Below are 27,672 nucleotides of genomic sequence, written 5' to 3' on the forward strand. Positions count from 1 at the left end.
AAGAGAAGGTTTAGTGACAACATTTCATGAGCAATTTTCCCACAAATTTCAAAAATCACCTTAATGAAGAAATACAATCATGGTTGTATCATTTCTGCTTTTACCACTTGGTCCACAGTTAAAACTATTAACTTAAAGCTGAATATAAAGAAGACATTTCGCCCATGGGATTCATTTCTGCAAAGCTAGTGAGAAGGAGGAAGCAAACTACTGTTTTCCTTTTCATGGGAGTGCTGTACGGGTTACTCTCCACAAAGATAGAAAGGAATAAATATGTAGCAGTTAATGACGGGGAGAAGCCACAGTTTTTTGGCAGTAGTACAAAGCCAGGAAATTTAGCAGTTTCCAGAGACTTGCATATGCTTTCCAGTGAAAAGGTTTGTGATAGCACTTCCTAATGAAATGCCAAAATCCACACCGAGAATGACTGAGGAGCCGTTTTTTCCGTTTTCCCACTGAGAGTGAGATAGAAGATACACGATGCTTCATGTCACCGCCAAAATAGCTTGTTTTGTAACAATATATGAAGAGAGACAGCTTCTTACGCCACCTGTACTATACTATTTGTTAGTATTTTAATAGGTAATTAATCTTGATTTGATAGGATTTAAGATTTTTATTTTTTGGCACATATGCTCAAGCTATTATATTATAAATCTCCAACATTTCAGCAAATGTCATCCTGATTGTTCCCTACTGCATAGAACACTACCAATGAAATATTCAGGGTCAGGAACTTGGATTCTTTGCCCACTGTATTCAGGAAAACCGATTTATTGTTCTGTCTCAGTAAAGAGGGGTGATTTCTTTGGGGCCCATTTCATATTGGCAGTCAATCTAGAAAACTTATAATTACTTTTAGGCAATGGAGGTTTGGTAAGTGCATTAATCTGTCTCTGTGAATTTAAACACATACCCTATAGCTATTACTACGATAAAATTCAGAGTTCAACATTTTATATTACTTTTTAAGAATGAAGTGTGTGCTTAATATGTTTGAATGGTGCACAAGATCTTCTAACATAAATCAAGAGTATGTCTTTGCAATGGGGGTAAAATCTTAGGAAGGTCTTGAGGTGTTTTTAAAGCAGCCTTCATACTAAATGGTCCTGGTTTGGCAGGTTAATTTTCTCGTCAATTTATGGGAATAAAAATATTTAATTAAGTTTGGCATTAAACCAAATCACTACAAATCATTATTTAAATTGAACTAAATTTAAACACTTCTAAAATATAAAAACATAGGTGAATTTGCCCACTTTCTAAAATTTATTTGTAACCCCAAGCAACACTCGGGGCACTTGTGCAGACATTCCTGGACACGCACAGAGCAGGGAAAACTGTGCGTCATCTGATGCGTGCGTTCCCAGCTGAGGTGGAACAAGACGACGCTCTGCCTTCCTGTTTCAGTGTTCACACTGTAAACATGTGTCTGTTTCCTGGTCTATTTGGTGCCACTTTTTCCACATTTTTGCTTTTTGTTGGTGATTTCGCTTGCTTAGAATGGTCCGTTAACATAGGCTGTGATGCGTCTTATGTAGAAAACATAGGTATTACAGAAGCTTTGTTCAGACGCTTGACCTGGAGTTCACCGTTAATGAATTAACAAAATATATTAAATAATGCGTCTTTAAACACAAACACTTAAAACAAGATTACATATTGATCAGTTGACAAAAATGTTGTAACCAGAGTCTCCTGGGAACCTAACCTTGTACTTCCCCTAGGAGCAATGGCTCAGTATTCACAATTCAGTGTTCACCGTGACTTCAGAGACCATAGGTACCATAAATAACAAGAATTCATTCTATTTTTTAAATGACCTTAATGCAAAATTTTCACTATTCAGAGAAAGAGAGATTTTCCTTTTGAAGGGTTAGAATACATCATGAAAAGTATTAATGAAACCAATTATTAAAGAGATACTAAAAATGGTTAAAAATTTTTTTAAATGACAATACCAAGTGCTGACAAGAATGAAGTGCAACCAAAATTCTCACATGCTGCTGGTGGGAATGCAAATGGTACCGTCACTTTGGAGAACAGTTTGTCAGTTTCTTTGAAAACTAAACATACGCTGACCATATAAATCAGCAATCCTACTCCTAGGTATTTACCCTAGAGAAATAAAAACACTTATTCACACAAAAACCTACACACAAGGGTTTGCAGCGGCTTTATTCAAAATTGCCCAAAACTGGAAACAACCCAATGTCCTTCAGCTGCTGAATGAATAAACAAATTGTGATACAGGCATACAACGGAATATTCTTTAGCAATAAAAAGGAACAAACTATTGATACACTCAACAATATGGATGAAGCTCAAATGCATTTATATTTGGTGAAAGTAGCCAGATACAAAGGCTACATGCTGTATAATTCCATTTACATTCCATTTTGGAAAAGGCAAAACTGTAAGGATGGAAAACAAATCAGCAAAGCCCAGGGGCTGGGGACGGAAGAAGGAGCTGACTACAAAGGGGCATGCGAGAACTTTTTGGGGTGATGGACCCGTTCCATATCATGATTGTACATGTTTATCAAAGCGTATAGAACTCTTCACCAAAAAAGGACAAAATTTACTATATGTAAATTATAACTCAAGAAACCTAACAGACACAAAAAAGGGTAACAAAGGATGCTAATGTTTTAATGATAGACATTCCTTCAAATTCTCCTCTGATTTTTACCAATGTTCACAGGCACACTTTTACCTAGCATCACATAAATGGATGATTTATGATGTTTTTTAAAAATCTGATTAATTTTGCTACTCTGGCAAGGACCAGCATGATGACGTGGCAAGGTAAGGCCCATTAATCAGCTTCAAACCGGCATCTTTTTTGTGCTCATGCAGCAGCGCTTGTCATGAAGCAGCTTTATTTCTTGGTGGCCATCTCAGTAGTATTTTGTGCATATATGTGCTCTTCACCACCAAAGGAGGAAGTCCAACCAACATCCTTAAACAAGGCCTCTTTTGTGGCCTTCCTCCACAAGTGGAAGCTTCTCCTTGCTTCCAACAACAGAACAAACATTTGCAGAGCACAGACTGTGTCCCAGGCCCCACGCTCAGCACCAGGAATATAAAAATGGATCAGACAGCCTGCCTTACGTCACTTGCTCACTCTATCTTACAGCAATGGTGCCTGCATGAACTTTATCCCTCAAAATGTCTAGCATGAGTTATATTTTAGAATTCTCTCCTTTGTTTATACTACCTCTCCCTTCCAGCATTTATCTTCTGAATTGTGCCCTCTTCCCAGATCTAATCCTCACCAGAATCCCATTAACTTCTTAAAGTTTGACTCAAAGAGTAGTCCGAGCTGATTCTACTTAAATCCATCTCCCTGTGGAGAAACAAGAGGGTCACACAAGTCAACGTCATCTCATTTTTTCATCTCACGCTTTGTTACGAAGTGTGCTATCTATGAAGACAGACAGTCCTGGTTTGAGAACTTGCACAAGGCATCATTTCAATGTTTAATGTAATCTTCCAAAGTAAGCACTGATTCCCTTTGGGTACGATGGTTTTCACAATTTTTCTAAATAAAATAGCACCTCTGACATAGATATGGCCCCTGCTAGGGTTCATGGTTTCTAATGACTTATAGAACTTAAAATATTATATACTTTGTGTCAGGTAAAAATAACTAGAATCCATATCCCAACAGTTACAATTTAGCTCCTACAATACATATGTCCAAATTATTTTTATAACTTTATAAATAAACTCATCTCTAAGTTTTCCTTTCAAGGAAAAATGAGTATTTAGGGAAGAATGGAAAAATACCCAAGGTGTTGGTTTTCTTCCCCCAAATGACCACTGACTTTTGAATACTTCATGAGAAACAAATGTGCAATTTAAATACACACATGCACACACACACACACACGTACACAGAGAGTCCCTGAATTCTCAGAAAAATGAAGAAAAGTTTCACTGCTTAGAAAATTTGAGTTTGATAGTTTGTTTCATTTTTCTTATTTGGTTTAATTCAAGCTGTATCTGATGTAGGCATTTCTCTTAATCCAATTAAGTTATTTTGATGATTTATGGTTAAAATGTAGCAGCACTTATAGCAATCTCTCTTAATATAAGGTGCATAAATTGTTCTACTGGGGTCAAATAATAAGGTCAAATAATAACGAGTAACTACAAGATATGTCCCAACGGCAATTTTGTCATCATTATGACCAGGCTGGTAGGTGACTCAAATTCTAGTTACTCAGTAGTAACTATAACATAATCTGGTATCTTCTTTGACGTTTTATTCTAAGCACCTTAATTTATTTTCACTCCAGACATTCCCAGTACCTGAGAGCTTCTTGTCGGAGCCTCTGTCTTGCCTAGAAATACCTGAATCGATTAGCTCTACTTCCCTTCTTCCAAACACAAGAGTGCTTGTGGGGAAGGAAACCGATGCTGGAGAAAGTAGGGAAGCAGGGGAAAAAATTCTCTTCAATCTTTAATGGAATTTAGCTACCAAATGCAGAAAAAAAATCTCTGTTCAACTTAAGTTAAATATAAACGTGTTCCTATTTCTAAACACCAGTTCTCAGTTACTCAATTATAACACTTCCTAGGAGAGGGGCTTAGTCTTTCAAAACACACTGTAGCTCTGAAAGGTTCAGATGGCTGGTAGCAAGGGCCGAACTTTGCAGGTGATGCTGAGCCTGATGAAGTCCAAGCAAAGAAATGAACACATGGGGCAGATGGCCTTCCCAAACTGACAGCCATTTCTGGCTCTCTGGATGACAGCAGCACAACCATCAGGGACTCTCAGATACAAGTGAGCACCCGAAAGATCAGCACGTGCAGGGTCCCGTCACATGAAGAGGGTTCTCAGCGAATGAGCTTCCATACCCCCTCAGCTGCTGATGACGTCAAGGTTAAAATCCACGTGGGAACTCTCAGACAATCAAATGTCTCAGTAGGATGGGCTGGATCTCAGTCTTCTTTTAGGCCCTTCTCATTTCTAGGGCCCAACTTGGCTAGAAATTGGTGTGGGGATCTAAACGGTTAATTTCCTAGGCCCTGAAGCTCACTGATACTGGTTCATAGTATGGGTTCATCCAAATCATTGTAAAATTCCAGAAAACCAACAAAGATAACTATAAATCAGAGTAGTTGCCACAGCTATAGTAAAAACACATTTACCCCGTGGAGAAAATGCTATTGTTATTAACACTGACTATGCTCTAACGTTCATATAAAGAATATACATGTTCAGATCTGAATTAGATAGGAAGATAGGCACTGTGTAGAATTTTCAAGCAGCACTTTATAACTCCTGTTATCTGTCTTTCTTGTAAAATATTGTAATTCTCTGTTCACAGTGCTGCCTTCGCCACTAGAGTGTAAATTCCTCGGAGTGGGGGAAGACCAGGAGGACATATTCCAATTTATCTTCGTACCCAGCACTTAGCACAGTGCAACTAGGGGCTGTTGGATAAATGTTTGTTGCATTAATAAATACAACATGCCACGAGTCTCTTGCTCTCCTGAGAGGACTTATTGTTAAGACGCTCCGAATCCTTCCGTAAAAGCCTTCGCCCCAACTAGGGGGGCAAGAGGAAAGTGTGGATTATAACTGAGAAAGGGGGAAGGGTCAGCTGTGGGATGCTGCTCTAACACAGTCTTCAGTGACAAAAACACTGATGTCAAAGATGCAGAGGAGGAGTTTAAATAAAATTATTTCATAAAATTAAAGTTGAAAAGGCTATATTTCTAAACATGTTTTCCAAGTTATTTTAAATATATATAATTAAATAACAAACTGAATAGCAGAAGCAGAGCATTGATTATTTCAACTATAGCCTTTAGAGTATCTATATTCCAAGTTGGGCAAGAAATCTGGGGGGAGTCTTCTCTTTGGAAAAATAAGGAAATACATTCAGGTATGCATTTTTACAAGAATAGATAAATAATAGTGACGGCTTTGGGGATACTAGGGAAGGCATAGCAAGGAAAATATTTTGGCATATTGATGTGAAAAAAAGGACAAACGAAAAGATTACAATGTAGAAAGTAACTAAAACACCAGTGGAGTGAAAAATAGAAGATTCTCATCATGGTACTGAAAAGGGAAGGAGGAACCCAAAATTTGGCCAAGAATACAGACATCTAGCAATATAGTCCTTGTGCCTACTTTGCCGATGGCACATTGTAACATTATTCACAACGTAGGGTAACTATACACACACACAATCTTCCATGCAAAACTCTCAAAATTATTTACAAAACTTTAGAACTTACTACTATAAGGGAAAGTCTGCAACCAATAAGTCTAATTAGGGTTCTGACCATTTCTCGTATGAAAAACTGTATCAACGAACTCCTCTGTTGTATACAGCTCAGCCCCCTTCTGGGATCTAGGGGTACAACCTACTGTCCCCAGCACACCCTCCCCACTACCCGAACAATACAACTGTGGTTCACACAGGATCCAGATCCACGATGGGAGGGACCATCATGACCAAGGATGTTAAGTATATTAAATACGCAACCATTAGAGGAGGCCCCACTAGACAGGCAGGGTTGGCCGCCATGATAAGAGAACTGTTTTTCCACGTACATGCTCTTCACCTACTTTAGAAAAACAGTTTGCTGGTGGAGGAGCTGGCAAGACTGAGGCAGTGTATTTGGGGGGGTAGGGGACGCAGTGAGTGCAAAGGGTGGCTGTGGGTCTCAGGATGGTCTTTGGGGCAGAAATTATAAAAACTAATTTGAAACCAAGAAGTGGTGGAGAAAAGGCTTGGAAACCAACTGAAATAGCATTTGATCTTTGGCCTCTCTGATCTTAAACTGGGCTGAGCCTCCAGCTGAGTTCACCGAGGCCACTGAACAGCTGTCCAATGATAACCGCTTTCATAGTTGTCAGCAACATTTGCTAAAGTCAGTACTGGGGCTGTTCCCACTCTGTGGAGATGGAAAAAGAGTCGATGTTTCCCTTCATTTCTGACTCTGCTTGAGCTATCCTAAATTAGGAAATCATCTGGATTTGTAAAAATAATCACTTCTTGGCATGTTAACAGAGTGTGCTGAAATGTTATTTCGGAAAAGAGAATTTGGATGCCTGGAGGTCACAATAGGAAATGAATCTGGCAATTTGAAAGTGCACCTGCTGAAGTTCCAGGCCATCTCAGTATTCAAATAATTTATCCGTCCTTCCAAACATCTTTTGTGTCTTTTATTAAAAAAAAAAAAGAGTTCTAAGTTATTACACTTAGTATGAATCAGAAAACAGCCCTGCTTCTTTAGATGTGGATTCTGGGGTTTTGCTCCAACATTTTTTCACAATTCAACAAATACTCAGCGTCTACCTTATACATAGTACTCTGCTAAGCATGTATATATCAATCAGGACAGGTTAGGCTGCGAGCAGCAGAAAATCCCACTCAAACTGGATTAAACAACATAGAAGCCTGTCTCATATGATGAGAAATTCAGGCTCCAGGGTTGGCTGATTCAGAGGGTCAGCAAAGTTATAATGTACCCAGGTTGTTTTCATCTCTGTATTAGTTTCCTATCGCTGATGTAACAAATTACCACAGACCTACTGGCTTAAAGCAACACAAACTCCTCTTACAGTTCTGGAGGTTAGAAGTCTGACATGGGTCTCACTGGGTTAAAATCAATGTGTCAGCAGGGCTGTGTTCCTTTCTGGAGGCCCTAGGGAAGAATCCATTTCCTTGCCTTTGTCAGCTTCTGGAGGCTGCCTGCATTCCTTGGCTCATGGCTCCTTCCATCTCTAAAGCCAGCAATGACTAGTCATTCTTTCTCACATCAAATCACTCTGACACTGACTCTCCTGCCTTCCTCCTCTTCCACTTTTAAGGACCCTTGTGATTACATTGGGCCCACCCAGATAATCCAGAATAATCTCCCCATCTCGAGGTCCATACCCTTAATCAATCTGAAAAGTCCATTTAGCCATGTAAAGTGACAGAGTCACAGGTGCCAGGGACTAGGACATGGAATCTTTGGAGCCATTATTCAGCCTACCACAGTCTCTGCTCCTGCAGCCTCCGTGAGGGCTTTGCCCTCAGCCTGGTTCCTCTCACAGTCATAAAATGGTCATTAGAGTAGTTCTAAGTACTACATCCAGACATACCTTCCAGAGGAAGAAAAGGGAGCCATCTCTTTCTTGTTTCTCTTTCTTAGAAGGAGAGAAAACCTTTGCCAGATACCCTAGAACAGGTTCTCCTTTATGTATAATTGGCTGAGATGGGTCACTTGCCCATTATCAATCCAATTTTTGACAAGGAGATTAGGTTCAGTGTAACTGGCACAGACTAATAATTTGGGATGGCTGTCAGAGAGTCAGCCATCATGTTCACTATAAGGTGGCAAAAGCCAAGAAAGGAAGATAATCACTAGAGACTACTTAAAACTGGAGGTCCAGTACTGTGCTGGATGTTTTACATGTCATCTTGCTTAGTCTCACATCAACCCTGTGAGGTAGGTATTAAACCGATTTTACCAAGGAAACCCAGGCTCAGTTTGAATTTTACTATTTATTATAGTTACAGATACTTCTGTATAGACTATTTTATACAGAGATGTAGATGTAGAGATGTTGGCTATTAAGGACAGGAGAGTCGAGTTGAAATCTGTTGTTTTCTACCAAAAGAAGACCCTTTGACACTATGACAGTGTCGTCAAAAATAATCATGACTTTGAGAAGCCCACCCTATGGCTTGCTAGAAAACAGACTAGAGGCCCTAACTTCGAGTGTGTTGTCACGCTCTTGCTCCTCAAAGGCCGTCAGAAATCCAGCATTCCCAATACAGTATGAGCACGCCTTTGAGGCTTAGAGGACTGCTCTCCCAGATGAAGACACTGACAAACGATGAAATGGAGCTGAAGCTCAGCACCAGAAATTGTATAGGAGTATCAGTCAGGGCCCAGTTGGAGACAAAAATCACACCAGTTATTTTAACAGAGAGAATTTAACATAGAGAATTGTTAACAAGCTATAAAGCTGCTAACTAGGTGACTGACAGGGTAAAAACACAACTCTTCAGTATCATGGAAGCACTACAGGTAGCAAAAGGAATAAGGTAAAATTACTAAAATCAGGAGCCTGCAGGTGGGCTCTATGGAAATGAAACTGAAGCTTCTGAGGAGGAGGTGCTGCTCCGCTGGTGCTCGTGTCTGGAGGGCACCTAAAGAGGCCGATTCTGCAAGTGTTGGAAAATTGCAAACTGAAGTCAGCTGCTGCTTCAGGAAGGCATTGCTGCTGCCAGGTGAAAAAGCATTGCTTGTGTGATGCAAGCAGGCAGGAAGCAAACTGGAAGGTGCACGTCCCTCTGTGTCCTCCAGCCGTGCAGCATCCTTCTAGCACTCTCCACTGGCAGAGCTTAATAGGAAGCCAGCTGGCAAGGCAGAAACGTGGCTTGCAGAGCGCCAGCTCCGGCATCATAAAGGAGAGCACAGAGGGTGTGTTTGGGGTTGAGAGACAATGGCTTAATCAAGACACACAAGCAAATATCATGTGATGCCAGAGGCAAAGCCTCTTCATTTTGTAGTAGAGTAGAACATCTTCAGGAAAGATAAAGCAGATGCATGGGCTTCTGGTTATAAACAATGGTTAAAAAAAATTTTTTTTTCACATTTTGGGACTGCTTCTTTAGCTTTCGGGACTGCAACTGTTTCCTCCCTTTACAATCACATCACAACATTCACCAATTCTTGCATGGTGCTCTCACTCTCATTCCTTTTTGGGCGTAGGGTGCGGACAAGAATAGTCATATCTGTATCACAAATATCTTTTAAAAATGCTACTACGTTCACAATAACTTATTTTTACTATGTAGAGAGGCAGTAAATATGTACCGTGGTTAAAAGAACATACTTTGTCATCACACAGATCTGGGATCCAATCCTGGTTTTGACATTTAGTAGCCCTATGACTTCAGACAAGATACTTCAACTGCCTCAGCCTCCCCTTCCCCAGCTGTTATGTGGGGATAGTAAGATTAAATTAATTAGGGGCTGGCCCCATGGCCGAGTGGTTAAGTTTGCGCGCTCCGCTGCAGGCAGCCCAGTGTTTCGTTGGTTCGAATCCTGGGCGCAGACATGGCACTGCTCATCAAACCACACTGAGGCAGCTTCCCACATGCCACAACTAGAAGGACCCACAACAAAGAATATACAACTATGTAACGGGGGGCTTTGGGGAGAAAAAGGAAAAAATAAAATCTTTAAAAAGAAAAAGATTAAATTAATTAATTACCACCATAAACTTATTAAGTTGCCCATCAACTGGGGCTTTTTTCCTGTGCATCTACAGCCTAGGAAAGAAAAATGTTGTCCATCCCTGCTTTTGAGCAAACTGCCTTGTAGTCTTTCCACAGCATTCCTACCTCTATGACAGCTCTGATCTCTATGTATTGTAATTATTTTTTAATAAATAATCACATTTCCAGGTAAAATAAAAGTTCTTTAGAAGGAAAACTGTGTATTTTTCACCATGTACACAGCTCCTGAAAAAAACGTTATCTTCCCTGACAGATCCAAATAACAGACCAGTCCAAAATATGAGCCGGCCCACAGAATCCCACACTGCAGATGGAGGCAATGCAGAAGGTCAATGTGGAGAGGGGTGATTTTCAGAATGGGTAGGATGGTACCGGGGTGTGTATCAGAATTACTTGGAACTTTTTCCAAGGGCACATACCCTCTACCCACCACCACCCTAGATTCTAGCTCTCTCCTCTTAGGAAATTATCAATACATGGCTCCTTTGGGAGCTAGAAATAGAGACAGAAGTCAATATAAAGTGAAGAAGAGATAGCCTCGCCTTCCCAGTAAGACAAGATTCACAACAAGCCCAAAGGATAGCCAAGCATCCAGATCCAAATGCAAGGAGAGAGTGTGCATTTGCACAGTGAGTGCCTGTGGGAAGTGGGTGAGGGAGTCAGGAGGAACAAAGCCATGGTGGCTGGTCCTACTAGAGGGGCGCAAATCAGTCTCTTGCCCAGTCACATAGGGAGCAAGCCCAGAGCATTGGGCCTTTACGGAGGTAAACTTGAAGTCAACAGAGAAAGCAGCAGGGAAGCCCTGAGCAACTTACTGAAGACAACTAACCTAGTAGCTTAATAACGGTTTTAAGCAAACCAAAGCAGAGATCATCTGTGACTGAACTGAGAACAAAACCTCATTTCAACCCCGAGTTCTTTTCCCTTTCAAGGACTTCTATCAGGAAAAGGATATGTGGAATGATGAAACATACAATGAAACCCTAAATAACAACTATCTGGGAACAATGTTCCTTTCAACAAAGTGAGTCCGAACGGGGCAGGACTGCTTGGGCACCCTCTTGATTCCTCTACACTGGAGCAATATAGCCAAGGAAGAGAGCCAGAGAACTAGCTAGAGAAACGTCTAAGCTGAGGAGCTGACCATACCCCAAGGCACCAGAAGATCGGGACCCAAGATGGAGGCCACTGCCCTATAAAGTCCAATGAAGAAATATCTATTCAACCTGGGTACTAAAGGGGGTAAAGCAAGATCTCCCTGGTCTTCTACCAAGAAGGGAAGACAGTCTCCCAGAGGAGTAATGTAAAAGAATCCCATTCTAGAACACATCCCTATGCCTGACTGGTCTCATGGTGTAGGGCCTGAGTGGGCTCTGCCACTTTATTGCTGTGACCTTAGTCAACTATTCAGTTCTCTGAGTATCAGTTTTCTGTTTTCTCATCTGTAAAATGCAAATAGCACTGACTCTCACAGGGCTGCTGTGAGGATTAAATACAACACTTAACATAACCCAGGAAGAACAGTTCCTGGAACAGAGGAGGCACCCAACACACAGCAACAATCATATGTTTTTTCCCTACTACAGAATTACTAATAAAAGGTATCACTGAAATCTATTTCATTAAGAGACTTTTTTTTACTATTAAGTTCTTTCCTCCAAATCAAAATAATTTTAACTCTCCAATTCAAACTCAAATATTTTGTTTATCATAGGATTGAAATACTCAGATTTGAGACAACCACCATATATGCTTTATACCTTTCTTAAATCTAATTCTTAAAAATCAGCAGCTGCAAGAGGCAATTATCAAAAAGAGTAGTTACTTTAGAAGATTTTCTAAGGCATTGCCATAAATAGAAAAGTATGCTGAGGGATTTAAATTATGAGCTGCAATTATGATCTTTCAATTACGACACGCAATTATTTTAGGAATACAGCCATGACACAAGGCAAACGTTTACACCTGTATTATGAGTCTATGCTGGGTAGAATCCTTAAACCAGGTCTTGAACTTCGCTCCACGCCTTACACAGAGTAGGGTGAGTAAGTCACTGCTGAGCAGCTTTTCCTTTAGATTTACAAAACCGCACAAGAAGGAAGGAAAAGTATTTAAAGATGAAATCAAACCATGATCTCTGGTCTCCAGGACTTACTAATAAGCACAAGAGAGAGAATCCTGGAGGGCTCTGTGTGCTGAAAAATCTTAAGTGTGTGTCTTAAGTGAAGAGTGTCAGAAGTGGGCAAATAACAAGTGTGGGAGCCAGACGCAGGGACCAGCGACGGAACACAAGTGCCCTCTGATGCCAGTCTCAGCCTCTTAAATACACACTCTTGGTCATGCCTTTGAGCGTTTTAGGTTTTAATGTATTCTCCGCCATGAAGCTATTCAGAATTATTCTTCTCCCCGAAGTCATCCAATTTTCTCTCCTTTCTCCCGAAAAACACTTCCTCGGTAATAAGCAGAGGATTATTACTTCAGGTTGCTTTTTTTTCTTTAAACCGGAGAAATGTCAGGCATGCTATTTTCAGAGTGATTTAAACAGCTCTCGTGTTATAACTAAACAGAAAGAACAAAGATGCTAAAATATTAATCATCCTGCCCAGTTGTCCACCGGGAGTAGCTGCAAATGGCAACATACTGCTGTCTCCTGGCTTCGCGTCTACATCAGTGCCTGTGCAGTTCACAAACACTCCCTTTCCTGAACATATGGAGCAATCTCAGGAAAGAATTTGCCTCAGTGAACCCTGACTAGCCAATCAAAACCAGAAGGTTCCAAGTTCAGTGACTAATATCAGGAATGAATTGTGCGTGGTGAAAAGGAAATTTTGTGCGCTGGAGAAATTTATACCCTGAGATCAGCCATATCACAGGTGTGCAGGATCACCTGGAGAAACTGAACTTTCAAAAAGGCGAGTTCAAACATTTCTTCAAGCAGCACGCCTGTCATCGCGGAGTATGAAAAACTGAACAGCGCCCTGCGATAGCTGAGTACTGTTAACAACCACAAGAGCTGCCATTTACTGAGGATTTCCAGGGCTGACCTGGAGGTAGTCACTGTGCTAAGCACCGCGTACGCAGGAGCCTATTTAATTTAATCCTCACAGCCCATAAGGTAGGCGTTATCATCCCTGGTCTGCATATGGGGAACAAAGCTTGGAAACATTAAGTAAATTGCTCTTGCTCACAGAGCTAGAGAATGGGGTGACAGGGTCTCTCCAATTCCAAGGCCTTTGTTCTTAACTCCCATACTATTCAAGATTCTTTCCCCCTTCTCATGTCCTGATGTTCATCGAAAAGGGGGGAAAAAACCCTGGGGAAAATTAGATGGAAGAAATGTTAAAACACGAATAGTTATGGGCTGTGCAGGACAGTCTTGGAAAATACGTGGGCAGCACCCATTTCCAAAGAGTGGACTAAATTCATTAATCACCTTGGAAGATAAATTAAGTACTATTTCCGAGATGAAAGACACTTTGGCTGCTGAGAAGGCCTAACGTTTTGACATTTCAACACACGGTGTGGAAATAAGCACTGGAGAGATGTTTTGCTAGCTCTTCAAATTCTATATAAAACAATAAAAACTCAAAAGGAAGATTACAGATTCCTAGCCAGTTTCATCCTAAAAGGTACAGTGATATTAAATCCCCACACTTGTTTCCAACCACAAAGTGACACAGACCTGCGTCCAATATGCCCTTGACTCTTCTCCTCGGCCCGAGAGGGTTAATAGGGACAGTGGGTGGCCCAGTGGCTCCATGAGAACCAGTGGAAGCTCGATTCAACAAACCTCCACTGACCACCTACGGAGCACAAGGAATCAGCACGATGATAATCACAAGGAACAGTCATTGAGCGCTTACTATATGCTAGGCAGTGCGCTGAGTCCTTTATATGTTTTACCTCATTTAATCTTCACAAAAACCCTGGGAGGTGGTACTACTATTTTCTCACTTTACAAACGAGATAACCGAGGCACAGAGACGAGTTAAGTAATTTGCCTGAGTCTTGTTCTTCATCACTAAGGCTATGCTGCATGCTCCGTGGGGTGAAACACAGCGCCGCCCCTTCTGGATTTTATAATAATGTAAAGATAAACGTAAAGGTTCCCCTACCTCCAAGGTTAGGGAACAGAGTGAATACCCATCCGCTCCCTCACTCACTGACAACACCGTAACTGGAGGAGACCAGCGAGGACGACCCTTCCCGTCTCCTTGAGGAGTGGGAGGTGTGCTCCTTCAGTTGTGGGGAGACGAGTTTCCTGGAGAAGGGCGCACATTGGAAAAGGAAGAGGAAAAGGGGAAGAAAAGGAAACCACGGAGGTATCCCAAGCAGCGGCCTCCACACGCTCCTGCTTCCCTGAAGTGCAGGGGGCGCCCTCTCCTCTGAGAAGGGGCCAAAGTTGCGGTGCTCACCCCATTCTCCAGAGTGGCTCAGGGTGGGGGAAGATAAGTCCGGGGGTCACCTGCTCTGACCCATGTTGTTCCGGTCACTTCAAGGGCCTTTTATCCAACACAGCAAATACCATCCCTCAATATTTTAACAACTGCTAATTCACAGTTGGATCTTGAGTTAATGTTAGACACAAGAAAACACTTCTTAGGAAGGAGTTATTTTGTTCTATTTTTTTTTCCAGTTTTATTGAGAAATACTTGACACATATCACTGTATAAGTTTAAGGCATACAGCATAATGGTTTGATTTACATATATCGTGAAATGATTAACATAATAGGTTCAGCTAACATCCATCTTCTCATATATATACACTAAAAAGAAAAGGAAGAAAAAAAAGGAAAGAAATTATCTCCTTGTCATGAGAACTCATAGGATCTACTCTCTTAAGAACCTTCCTATGTAACATACAGCAGTCACGTTGCAAGCTACATTCCTAGTACTCAGTTATCTTATAACTGGAAGTTTGTACCTTTTGATTACTTTATTTTAAAAGGCAGAGAGAGCATAAAAGCTAATTCTTAAGGAAAACCTTCTTATTTCCAACTGAACTGAGAGCTGGGTTCTTTAAGAGGTTTCTTGTGGGGAAGTTTACCAGCCTCATGTCAGAATCTGCCAGTTTCATCTTTCCCTTCGTTAATTCATTAGTTAATTAATTAATAGTAAGAATTACCAATGAAGTGTGAAATTTTTAAGAGAATAAAACTATAAACTCTGACTGGTTTTCTTTTTCAAAGTAAAAGGGGTGCGACGCAGAAGCAGCAGTTAGTAGGACAGCGGTGCACAGAAAACAAAGCCATCATTTCTACAGGGTTTGGGCTTTTTATTCTTATTTCACAGGTTCCTGAAGAGAATCTTTTATATCCGGCTGACAGATTCCAATTGTTTTTGAACAAGCTATGACTGAATAAGAATTTTTAAACACAGAAGGCCCTAAAATATACAGTTCCCATAATAACACACACTTAACTCTGAAAGCTAAAGGTGAAAAGCCACACTGTTCCATATTTTTATTGTTACTAACAAAGCTACAGTTAGAAATAGGATAGAAGCAATATACTGGTTTAATTTCAACGATTTATAAATACCTTGCAGACATTTTGGGTATGGGTCAACCACTTCCAGAAACTTGCATTCTAGTTAACTCACTCCCCACCTGACCTGTTGATTTCTTACTCTGTCGACCTAACAGTTTTCAAATGCTTAAAACTGATGGATCAACATCGAATGTGTGGCGGACCCAATGGAGATGCACCACCCAGTTCCCCCTTCAAGGAAGGACTTCTTGCCTCAGCCACAGAGAGTGCTGGCAGCAGGTAGCCTTTAGCCACCAGCCTCCTTAGGGATTGTCTCAAGAGCTGTCTTGCCCAAGGTCAGGCTATTCCCAGGGCGTTCCACATCCAATGACTGATCAAGATGGGGGTATAAAGTCCCAGCCATGTGAATTCAACATGGGCCAACTCTGCAAGGCCATTTTGGCTCCACAGCTCCCCATGGGGTTGGCTGAGGCTGTCTTCAAGCTCAGCTTCTCCCTCTGCCCATCCCGATTCCACGGCCTCCCTCCCACAGGTGTTGATCCCGTTTGTCCTCCCTAATAAACATTCTGAACACTAAACTCCCTCCTGAGTCAGCTCTCAAGAGAATCCCACCTGTGACTCAAAGCCTTTATGGATAAGAAAAAGATACTCAATTTTCACAGTAAGTGGCACAAGTCAAGCAAGGCGGCTGAAGAAAAGCTCTCACAATTATCCTGGTACTTTTCCTCCTCGATACAACCTGCACTCCAAGGGGCTTTAAAATTCTACCTAGCAAAAGACTGAGCAGCTCAGCCGGGCTGGTCTTCGGCATTACTCCAGTCAGATAAAGGAGCACAACAGAACTCTCAGTGAGGCAAGCTGAGGTAGCTGGTCAGCCTACAAATGCCCTTGAGCAGCGTGAACAGTACCTTACCTGGTACTTTTATGTATTGTGAACTCCTAGACCATCAAATATATTCCTATTCAAATCTAAGTCTGAACCCACATCTCTCTGTCTGTCTGTCTGTCTGTCTCTCTCACACACACAACCCTGAAGATGCTCCATGTCTCCTTCTCTTCACATGGAAAATGACACCTAACTAACTATAGTGGTATTAGCCAGGTTACATGCACACAAGTGATCTAAGATGAAAATCGAATACAATCACCTCAGTAATTTACATCCCAAACCACTAATTTAAGCCCAATCTCTCTATGGTCCCCCCACCCCCGGAAACATATCTCCCATAAACACAACTACTTATTTCTTGCTAGACTCTCTGCCCACTTCTGGCAAGAAAAAGTACTAGACAAAGTATTACCTTTAAAAGAAAGCAAGACAAAAACGGCTACTCTTATGTTCTTTGATTAGATAACAAAAGAAAATAGTAAATGAGTAATCACCTTACTCCCACTCCTAGAGACAGTCCAAGCTTAAAATGAGTTTAATAGCACCAATCTTACATGAGTTAGGAGTGAATCCAGAAACAGAGGTGAGAGTCACTTCCGCATACAAGGCCTTAAATCACCCTACCCAAATGACCCCAAGGGGTACAGAAACAACACGGGGTCTCCCTAAGTTCACTTATTCATAGGTACACAACACTTACCACTGAAACGTACTAAATATACCACTGAAATACACTAAAAGGCTGGTAATAAACATACTCTAAATGACTAGTTAATTCTTTAGTACAGAATAAAAATTTTTTAAAGTTGTGTTTATGTATTTCAAACCAACCAAATTGGTCAACAGAACTATTTTCCTTTTATGTCAGTCTAGTTCCTAAACTACTGTTTGAACAATTGAAGCAATTGTAATAATAGTAAAAATAAAATAAAAGGTCTTTATCACTGCATTCAAAATGTTTTCTCTATGATTTCTCTCTCCTGGAGGGACTGTCCAGATGGCAAGAGAACACTGTGTCTCTCCCCAAACTAAACTGTCAAGACCCAGTTCCCTTCCTGCTCCAGCTCCTTAAAGGATTCTAAATCAACTGCAACTCCTGCTCAGCAGCTTCAGCTCCTTTCTTAGGCTGTCTTTCCCTGCCTAAGCACTTGGTTCTAATCAGACCACTTCCTTCCTGCTGCTTTGGTTTTTATTACCAAAGTTCTTCAATGCTTTTCACCACCCCATATGCTACACAACTTCCACTTTTAGAAGCACATTGTCTGAGACTCCTCAAGAGAAGCCAAGCTCAGCTAAGTCTTTAATAATGGCACTGGCCTTCAACTTCTTTCTGTATCCCTTCCCTTCTGAAGAGCACACTCCCACTTTTCTCAGGAATCCAGCACTGTCATTCTTTCACAGATCCTCCAATCACAGAGAAGAGTAACATGATAAATAAATCATACTTGGTCTAGGCCTCTGTGCAGAAACGAGTTAACACACCAGGCAGAACTGCTTTTCTTACCTGCTTACAAAGTTGGCCCTTGGCTGGTGTTGGGGAGCTTGGATTTGGGGAGGGTTCCCACCATTAACTGATAAGAGCGATCACTGTTCCTAAACTGTGAACTACATGGTTTATGTTGAACACCTCCTTTCCTTCTGGGAGTCTGAAATTTGGGAACACACCAGGCAGAGGGTGCCTTCATGACCAATACCCTCACAAAACCCTAGGTCCTGAGTCTCTGTTAGAGTTTCCCTGGTTGGCAACATTTCGCAGGTGTTGTCACCACTTACTGTTGCGGGGATTACGCATGTCCTATGTGACTACACTGGAAGAAGCCCATTGGAAGCTCGCACCTGGTCTCTCCCGGACTTCTCCCCATGTACCTTTTCTCTTTGCTGATTTCGCTTTGTATCCTTTTCCTGTGATAAGTCATAACCATGATTATAACTAGAGTTGATTCTTGTTATTCACAGTAGTGATGTTTTATAAAGTCACTGTGAATACGGAATTAGCGAATACTGAACCACTGTTCCCAAGGGAAAGATGTGTTTATCCATCTATCTATCTATCTATCTATCTATCTATCTCACACAGATTATAACCTTAAATCTTAAAAACAACTCATCCTGGTAAATTCTATTTTATTTTTCAAAAGAGAAAATGAGGTTTGCAAGTTTTAAGTGATTTCCCTGAGCCCACCCCACTAACAGGAGCCAGAGCTGGGATTCAAACCCCATCCAACTGGCCCCAGAGCTAAAGTCTCCATCCTTTGGTCATCTATGTATGAGAGCAAAAACAAAAAGGAAGAACATCACCTTGTTTGACCTTGGCTAGGAATGTGTGCATTGGATGACTCAAATTTTTCATCTCCTTACACACGTCTGCGGATAATTGCAAAAGAACCATGAGTATTGATTTAGGGGCTATAAATAAATTTTAGATGAGTACTGTGAGTCCTCCTAGAAAATAACCAAACCTGGAAGGGGTCTTGGAGACCCCTGGCATAGCCTGCAAGGAGAGCTCCAGCTTTCCCTTCTGCAAAGGCACCAAGGAGGAGGAACAATATTATCTTTGGGCCAAAGTGGTAGGAAGTGGAGCTTCCAGTGTGACAAGCTCTTTGCATCTGTGATCACTTTGGCCTCTCCCTCAAGATTCCCTTTGGCTTGCTTTTTGCCATCCATTCTCTAGTTCAGCTGCTTCAGTTGGCCTGATAGCCTCCCTCTTGGAAGTCAAATAGGAACTGTGGTGAAGCCCAGGGGAAAGGAAGCCCGATGAGTCACCCAAGCCAGCTGTCCTAGGGCCTGAGGATAAATGCCCTTTTCCTTGACAACTGTTTCCACAGCCTCTCCTTTGGAAAATCCTTGCCTCTCTCCAGTTAGATGGCCTCTCAGACTAGCCACACGGCCAGGATGAAGACCAAGAGATGGCTTAGAAGAGGGGGTAAAGGAGGCACTAGGCCAGATGAGCAAAATAAGACCTTGTGACCCAACGTGGACCCAACTATCATCAGAGTTAAAGCTAGCAGCGAAGCTATATGAAAAACACTGTGTATGTGTCTGAGTATCTTTTCTGCAGAAACAGCAAATTCAAATGATCTGGGCTCTTCACATGGCCAAAGATTTAATCAATCATGCCTATGTAATGAAGTCTTGATAAAAACTCAACAACGAGGTTTGAGGAGCTTCTGGGTTGGTGACCATGTTGATGTGCTGGGAGAGCGACATGCCTGGAGAGGGCATGGATACTCTGCGGGCTCCCCCTCCCTGAGACTTTGCCCTATGTACCTCTTCTATTTGGCTTTTCTGAGTTGTATCCTTTAAAACAAAACTGTAATCATAAGTCTAGTGCTTTCCTGAGTTCTGCAAGTTGTTCCATGAACTCTGTACGGAAGTCGTAGGAATCCTGTATTTGCAGCCACTGGGGCAGAGAGCCTGGGACACCTGAGACTTGTGGCTGGTATCTGAAGCGAGTGCAGTCTTGTGGGACTGAGCCCTAAACCTGTGGAGCCTGATGCTAACTCCAGGTAGTTAGCGTCAAAATTGAATTCAACTATCGGACACCTAGTTGGTGTTGGACAATTCTTATTGGAACAACACACTTTTTCTCACTAGCTCACTCTCTCTCTCTCCCACCAGCCCCCATTACAATAAACTGACCCCTTCCTAGAGAGGAATAATGAATGTTCAGATAAAGAACTGATTTTGCATTCACCAAGTATTTAATACTATAAGTGCATGGAAAACAATCACCTTCTCCCATATCTCTCATTGTCTTATCTTTAGGCAAATTCATCCACAAACATATCAGATGGTAACTTGGAGGTGTCACTCAAATCACAGAAGCCCTAGAGCACGATGTTCACAGACTATACTAAAAACTTATTTAACTGAAGCTTCCAGAACACTAGCTGCTTCAGCAAAACAACTTCCATAGATACTGTGACCTTGTACAAAATATAAAAGAGAGACTTTGAGTTCAAGATAGCAGAGTAAGCATACATGGCTGCCCTGTTTCTTTCCAAGAGCACAATGAAATGTCAGTAAAGATATCTTTTGGGAGAATAAATCCATGGTGGCACTGAAAACACAAAAGAGCGTTATCAGTGAATAAGTCATTTTAAAGGCTTTCTTTTGAAAAAGAAGATAGTTGGGACTGTATTGACAAATAAGCCAAAACTGAAAAAAAATGCAACTTGAAATACACGATCAGAGTTACAGATAGGAGCTCTTTCTTTCTGACGGAATCCTGGAGAGGCTCCAAGCTTGGAGTCAATGGCTATTGGGAGCCACGGAATGGCCTACAAAGAGGTGGCTGTAAGGCAAGAATCAGGGCATCTGAGAGGAGAGTTATCCACAGAACAGCTGAGCCAGTTGGCCCTTACCCCTCTCCTGTGTAGACTGCAGTCTGCAGCACTGGCTCCCAGCTGGAGTCCCCACAATAGCTCTCTCTAGAGAGGAGGGTTTGCCTGCGGAGTACCCACGGTGGAGCTGTCCAGGCCAGTGAATGAGACACGAAAGAGAGAAGAAATACAATATATAAAAGACGTCACCCCAAGGTTAAAGTTCTCCTCACCTTAGTAATTTTGGAGTGAGCGTTAGAGCAAAGGGTCCTGAATCTGCTTGTGTCCTCTTCTACCTAACCACACGCCCTTACGGGGAAGCGTGCCTGTTGCTATATCCTGCCCATTACACAGAGTACAGAGCCGGACCTCCCATTCAAGAAGGAAGATTTAGGGGTAAATAAACCTAGCTAAGAACAAAGAAAGTCAGCGTTCTATGCCAGCTACCTATAGTAATCGACATCATCCTTTACTCATAAATAGGAAGTCAACGAAGAATGAGCAGATAGGCAAGGAAAAGCGCATAGCATGTATACAGCTTGCTAGAGTTACCATAAGAAAGTACCAAGACTGAGCGGCTTAAACGATAGAAATTCATTTTCTCACAATTCTAGAGGCCAGAAGTCTGAGATCAAGGTATCAACAGGACTTCTTCTCCCTGTCTTCACAAGCTCTTCCCTCTGTGGCTGGGTCTTAATCTCCTCTTCTTATAGAACACCAGTCACATTGGATCAGGACCCACCTTAGTGACCTCATCTTAACTTAATCACCTCCTTAAATACCCTAGCCCCAAATACAGTCCCATTCTCAGGTTCTAGGGGTTAGGACTTCAGCACATGAATTTTGAGGGGACGTAATTCAGCCCATAAGAGCACGAAAGAGAAAGATTGAGATGAATAAACCAAAAGTTACCTAGAAGAAACAGAAATAATGGAAGGAGAAGAAGGAACATTTTATAGTTCTAACTAGTACCATTCAAAGGTTTAAAAGATTTTACAACCTTAAAAACAACACTTCCGTGGAAAAAAGCAATTGTGAGCATTAAAGCTTTTTGGTATTTAAAAGCATAGTTTTGAAAATTAAAAAAAAAAAATCAGTTAGAAGAGCTGAGTAATATAGAATGGATACAACAACTACAACAGAAATCAGTAAAATGTGTTGGGAAACCTAAATAAACTACTGACTGTAGAAAAAAAGAGGGCTTCGGTTTAAAACAATATGAAAGATGAGGAGTTTGAAGCAAAGTTTAAGAATACTAAACTTGATTTATTCAGATATTTATTTGCTTTAGACTTTGTTAGAAAATGTAAACTTAGGTATGCATGTTAGAAATATAAGGGTGGCTGTGGCCCAAGGTAGGCAGCCTAACTCAGCATCTCACTCTTAGGTGGGAATGCGGAAAATTAGTTTTCCCATAAAATTGCCATTTCTCAGATCCTGGCTTTCTATGGAGAGCCAACTTTCAGCCCCTCACAATGCACAGGGACCACAGCCTCAATTCCATCTCTCTATGAGAGTTAAAACGCTAGTCTCGAAGATAAGTATCTGGTTTGGCTAACTGAGGGCCATGAGGCCTCAGGTCCACTCATGCTGTGGGTTAGCACCTTCATTTCTGCCACCTGAGGAACTCCCTTTCTTGCTTTCAAGCTCAGCTAAGAATTGTAAAGTGATTTTTTTTAATGTTTCATCTAACATTTCCATGTATTTGGAAAAGGGAGGGAGGGACTTCCCCATTAGCTCACTCTACCATTTTGACCAAAAGTCTGTACTGTGAATAAACAGAGTTAATAATGGAAAACACTTTTAGAGTGTTTGTGAGGCACTATTCTAAGAGCTTCACACATTATCAACTCATTTCATCTTCATAACACTTTAAAATAAGCACTAAAATCCCCATTTGATAGATGAGAAAGTTGGGACAGAGAAAGATTAAGTAATTTGCTCAAGGTCATGTAGCTACTAAGTATCAGAGGCAATTTGGCTCTTAACTGCTCCATACTGCCCTTCTGATGTTAATTTGCGCCGTTCAGCCAGTATTTTTGGTCCCCCACTCCCCTCAACCAGACATACTGGTAGGATTACGGCTCCTGGTGGTTGGGTGGGGCACATGATTAGCTCTGACCAATGAGTTGTGGATGAAATTGACATGTTACCTCTGGACCAGAGAACTGAACCACAGGAACAAGGTCCTCCAGAGTTCTCTTACTGTCTGACATGGAGACCAGCAATGTTTGAATGGGGACTATTCTATCAGCCAAGAATCTGAAGTAACAATGCCCGCCACTGACCCACAACGGACATGCATTGAAAGATAAAAAATATAAGTGGTGTTTGCTATTTTAAGCTATTTATATTTGGGAGCTATTTTTCATAAAAATTATTTATTTTAACATAATGGTTTATTATTGTTATTTTTAAATGAGTTAAATATTTTTAATTGTCTCTGATTTTAATTTCTAATGCAATAAGTATTGATAGATAAAACCCACATAAACCAAAGTTTCCAGGCATTCTCAACAATTATTAAGAATACATAGGGTCCTAGACCACAAAGTTTGAGAATCACTATACAGCCATGCGTTGCTTAACGACGGAGATACCTTCTGAGAAATGTGTCGTTAGGTGGTCTCATCGTTGTGTGAACATCATGGGGTGTCCTTACACAAACCCAAGCTATATGGTACTAATCTTATGGGACCACGATTGTATATGCAGTCCTTCGTTGACCAAAATGTTATGCGGCGCATGCCTGTAGTAGTTAGCATTAACCAAATGAAAGCCTGGAGAGTGATGTTAATATCAGATCAATAGACCTAAAGGTGAAAAGCATTACAGATAAAGAGATATTTCCATAATGATAAAAAGATAACCACTCCTTCCAAAAATTATCATGTACATATATGTACCTAATAACCTTCCCGTGAAATTTATAAAATAAAAAATTGAGGGGGGCCAGCCCCGTGGCCGAGTGGTTAAGTTCATGCAGTCTGCTTTGATGGCCCAGGGTTTCCCCAGTTTGGACGCTGGGCGTGGACATGGCACTGCTCATCAAGCCATGCTCAGGCGGCGTCCCACATGCCACCTAGAAGAACCCACAACTAAAAATATACAACTATGTACCGGGGGGCTTTGGAGAGAAGAAGGAAAAATAAAATATTTTTTAAAACACTGATCCAATTACATAGAAAAATTGCTAAATTCACAAACACTGAAGGAGATTTTATCACACCTCTTTCAGAAACTGACAGAGGAAGCAGAGAGGTAGTAAAGACATGTGAGACGTGGACAACAGAATTCACAAGCCTGATCTACTAAGTGTCTATTAGATGTCTCCCTGTCTTCCCAGGCTGGAAACTACACATTCTCCTCAGGCACACATGGAGTAGTCACCGACCACAGCCGATACGAAACCTCGCGGGAGATCCTAAGTCCAGAAGAACCGAGATCACGGAGAACATAATTCCCTGATCCCTTCACAACTCAGTGAGGAAATCAACAACAAAAAGATGGTTTAAAAATGCAAATGTTTGAAAACTTAGAAACAATGAGTTAAAGAGAAAAATCAAAGGCAATTACAAAATATAACAGAGTAAATGATAATAAAAGCAATAAATATCAATATCTGTAGAGTGGAGAAGCAGTATTTGAAAAAGGATGTATAGCCTTTAGTTTATTTGAAAAGAAGAAATAGTAAAAATTAGCATGAAGCCAAAAGCCTGTTCAAAATCACTGTTAACATAGCTGTTTCCTGACTAAGACTGTTGATTGTGGCTAAAAAAAACAGAGTCCTTCCCAGGAAAATATAAATTCTGTAATTTTCAGGGCCTACTAGGTGTCCACACTGTGAAGTCTTCCCAGCCCTGGCTCCAAATCTCTCCACAACTTCAGCTCGGCACCTTCACCTCATTACTCACTCCTTCCCAGCCACAAACGCCCTCTTTTAATTTCTCAACGCTGAAGGTTCTCTCCAGCCTCCAAGGCCTCACATGAGATGCCCTGGCACTCCCTGGAATGTTTCGACTGCCCGCTACCCCTTTACACTGGCCAACTTCGGCCCGTTCCCGAAACCTCGGCCACCACTCACAATGAGACCTTCCTGGTATCCCCTGCCACAGCAGCCGGGGCTTTTCTTTGATAGCACTTATCACAATTTGAGAAAATACCTTGATTTGGGAGTGTATTTATTTAATGTGTCTCCCCCAGCTAGACTGTGAGAGCAGTAAAGAAGGGGATCTTGTTTTTAGTTACTAATGTTTTTCACTATATAAAGGGCCACACATGCAGCTATTACTCAGTAAATATTTGTTGAATGAATAAATGTCCCATGTCAATGGGGTTATTTCTTCTACCCAAAAGTGGCTAAATACCCTCAGTTTAGATATGCTAACTGTTGTGGGACAATGCAAAAAATATAGACATATAGATATATCTCCCTTATTTTAAGTAAATTATATAGGTAAAATTACAGGATTGAGGGGCTGGCCCCATGGCCGAGTGGTTAAGTTCGCGTGCTCTGCTGCAGGCGGCCCAGTGTTTCGTTGGTTCGAATCCTGGGCGCGGACATGGCACTGCTCATCAAACCACGCTGAGGCAGCGTCCCACATGCCACAACTAGAAGGACCCACAACGAAGAATATACAACTATGTACCGGGGGGCTTTGGGGAGAAAAAGGAAAAAAATAAAAAAATCTCAAATTACAGGATTGATAAAGTAGAAAATTGAGTGATGGTACATAATTGGTAACACTAACCTGATGGATATTTAGGTCATTGTATAGTACAGAGCAATGGTCACACCTATGCAGTGATCCTGCCTTCCCACCCAGCCTGCTCTCCTCTCTCATCTCCCCATGCTCTCTGGTCTCTGGGTACTGGCCTTCTCCCAAGTTTCTCAACCATGTCATACTCCTTTCCATAGCATATGCTGTTCCCTCTGTTTGAAATGCTCTTCCCTTTAAAACCCAGTTCAAATATCATTTCCCAGAAGAAGGCTTTCCTAATCCTAAACTAAATCAGGCTCTCTGGTTACATGTTCTCTAGTACTCTCTCTGTTACTTACCATGATCTCTAACTGGGTATCTGTGTGGGTATCTGCCTAATACCTGCCTCCCCGACTAGAACAAAAGCTCCAGGAAGGCAGAAGTCATGTCTTTTTACCATGGTTGTATGTATGGATTCTAGCACAGTGCTTGGCACATAATCGGCACTCAGCATTTGTTGAGTGACTGGAGAATGTACTAAAGAAGAAAATATATTGCTTTAGCTTTAGGGAAAAGACCTTACTAGGTTTAATAAGGCCTTATCTTATTAGGAAAACAAAAGGGTTATTTAATCTAGATAAAGGACAGTCATGGAGCCAGTGTGTAAAATGTACGTATGTGCACACGTGTGCAGAGGAAAGATGAGTCGGTACTGCTGCTGCTGATTTTGCATATCAAGAGAATTTACACCTTCCAGAAGGCCTCAGAGATGACTAAATGGAGTTCTTCCAAAAGATGAAAAGATGGCAGGGGGAGGAGAAGGGAATGCCTCAGCAACTCCCTTCCATCCTAAGATTCTCTGAGACTAAGTAATTCACAAATTTATTTGTGAATGAAATGCAGACTTGAGAAGCCACTCCACTAATCCTAGCAGCTGGTCAGGTCAACTGAATGAAATCTCATTAAAGGGAAAATTTAAACCCAAGCAGCACAGCCACTTAGAGAAAACCGTTTCCCCACCTGACATTTACGTGTACCTACATTCCAAATTTGGGGGCAGGGGGTTTGGTTCCCATGTCAATTCCTAAAAGCCTGCTAGACCTGCAAAGTGCCTGGTGGCACAGAAAAACGCACTCGCAGTCCTGGGCACAGCTCTCCTGGGATACAGCTCTGGGCAGTGGCTCGGGGCGTCGCCCTGCCGAGGTGTAACCTGCCACCCGCCAAGCAGTAACAGGAACTCCCTATACCTCGAGTCATTTTCTATTTCCTTTAAAGGAATGCAGTTTCTGCCTGTCTTGCTTCCTTCAAATGGCAAGCCTATTTAAGTTCCACGGGTGCGGCATCAGACGACATCACTCCGGCCACAGCCAAAACCTTACACAGTTACAGGCTCGCAGGGCTGGAAGGCATCATTTCAGCAGATCTTCTGATCCCAGCATTCGTCTAACATGTGATCTCACCACCAGGAGGGCCAAGCGGAAAGGGCGCACGTGTTAAATCACTGGGCACTGTACTAGGATGAGGCCAAATACCAAGCAAGTACTCTACAGCAACCCAGACGCGAACAAAAGAGTCTTCTTAGAGCGGTGTTTGCCAAACGTCAGCATTTCAAATGCCACCTTCAGAACTTTCTGCCAGGTTCATATTTTACCTGGATCATATATGCCTAATGTTTTCCTTCACATCAACTCACTATTATTTTTCTGCTTATACGAGTTGACAAAGAAAATTTTATATTACTGTGAAATCACAGGTTTCAAATGCTAGTCATTTTTATTTCTATCACACGTTGAAATATGCAACTATTAAAATGTAAACTGTTTCTCTACATATTACCTAAAATCAGCTTGCCTAACATATACTGGGAAATTCTGATACCAGATAATCCACAAGGAAATTCTTTCACCAAAGTGCCCCCACATTTCACCAGTGCGAGAGTAAATTCTGTTATCAAAGTGCTAAAGTAACAGTTGGAGGGGCAGGGGCTGACTAGGGCACCAGATTT

The 27,672-nt window shown here is 41.5% G+C and overlaps 1 protein-coding gene across 4 annotated transcripts in view; it reads right to left on the bottom strand.

Moving 5' to 3' along the window:
* STX8 (syntaxin 8) overlaps positions 1-27,672 on the bottom strand; it is a 242,512-nt gene that overhangs the window by 144,532 nt on the left and 70,308 nt on the right. The window contains exon 7 of one of the 4 annotated variants that reach the window (XM_070561065.1): positions 14,876-15,033. The exons of the other annotated variants lie outside the window; for them this stretch is intronic. Coding sequence (XP_070417166.1) covers positions 15,002-15,033 — 32 coding nt within the window. The 3' untranslated portion in view covers positions 14,876-15,001. Of the gene's footprint in view, positions 1-14,875; positions 15,034-27,672 lie in introns of those variants that run through there. 4 annotated transcript variants of the gene reach the window in all.

The sequence above is a fragment of the Equus przewalskii genome, chromosome 10 (assembly GCF_037783145.1).
Source record: "Equus przewalskii isolate Varuska chromosome 10, EquPr2, whole genome shotgun sequence".
NCBI lineage: Eukaryota > Metazoa > Chordata > Mammalia > Perissodactyla > Equidae > Equus > Equus przewalskii.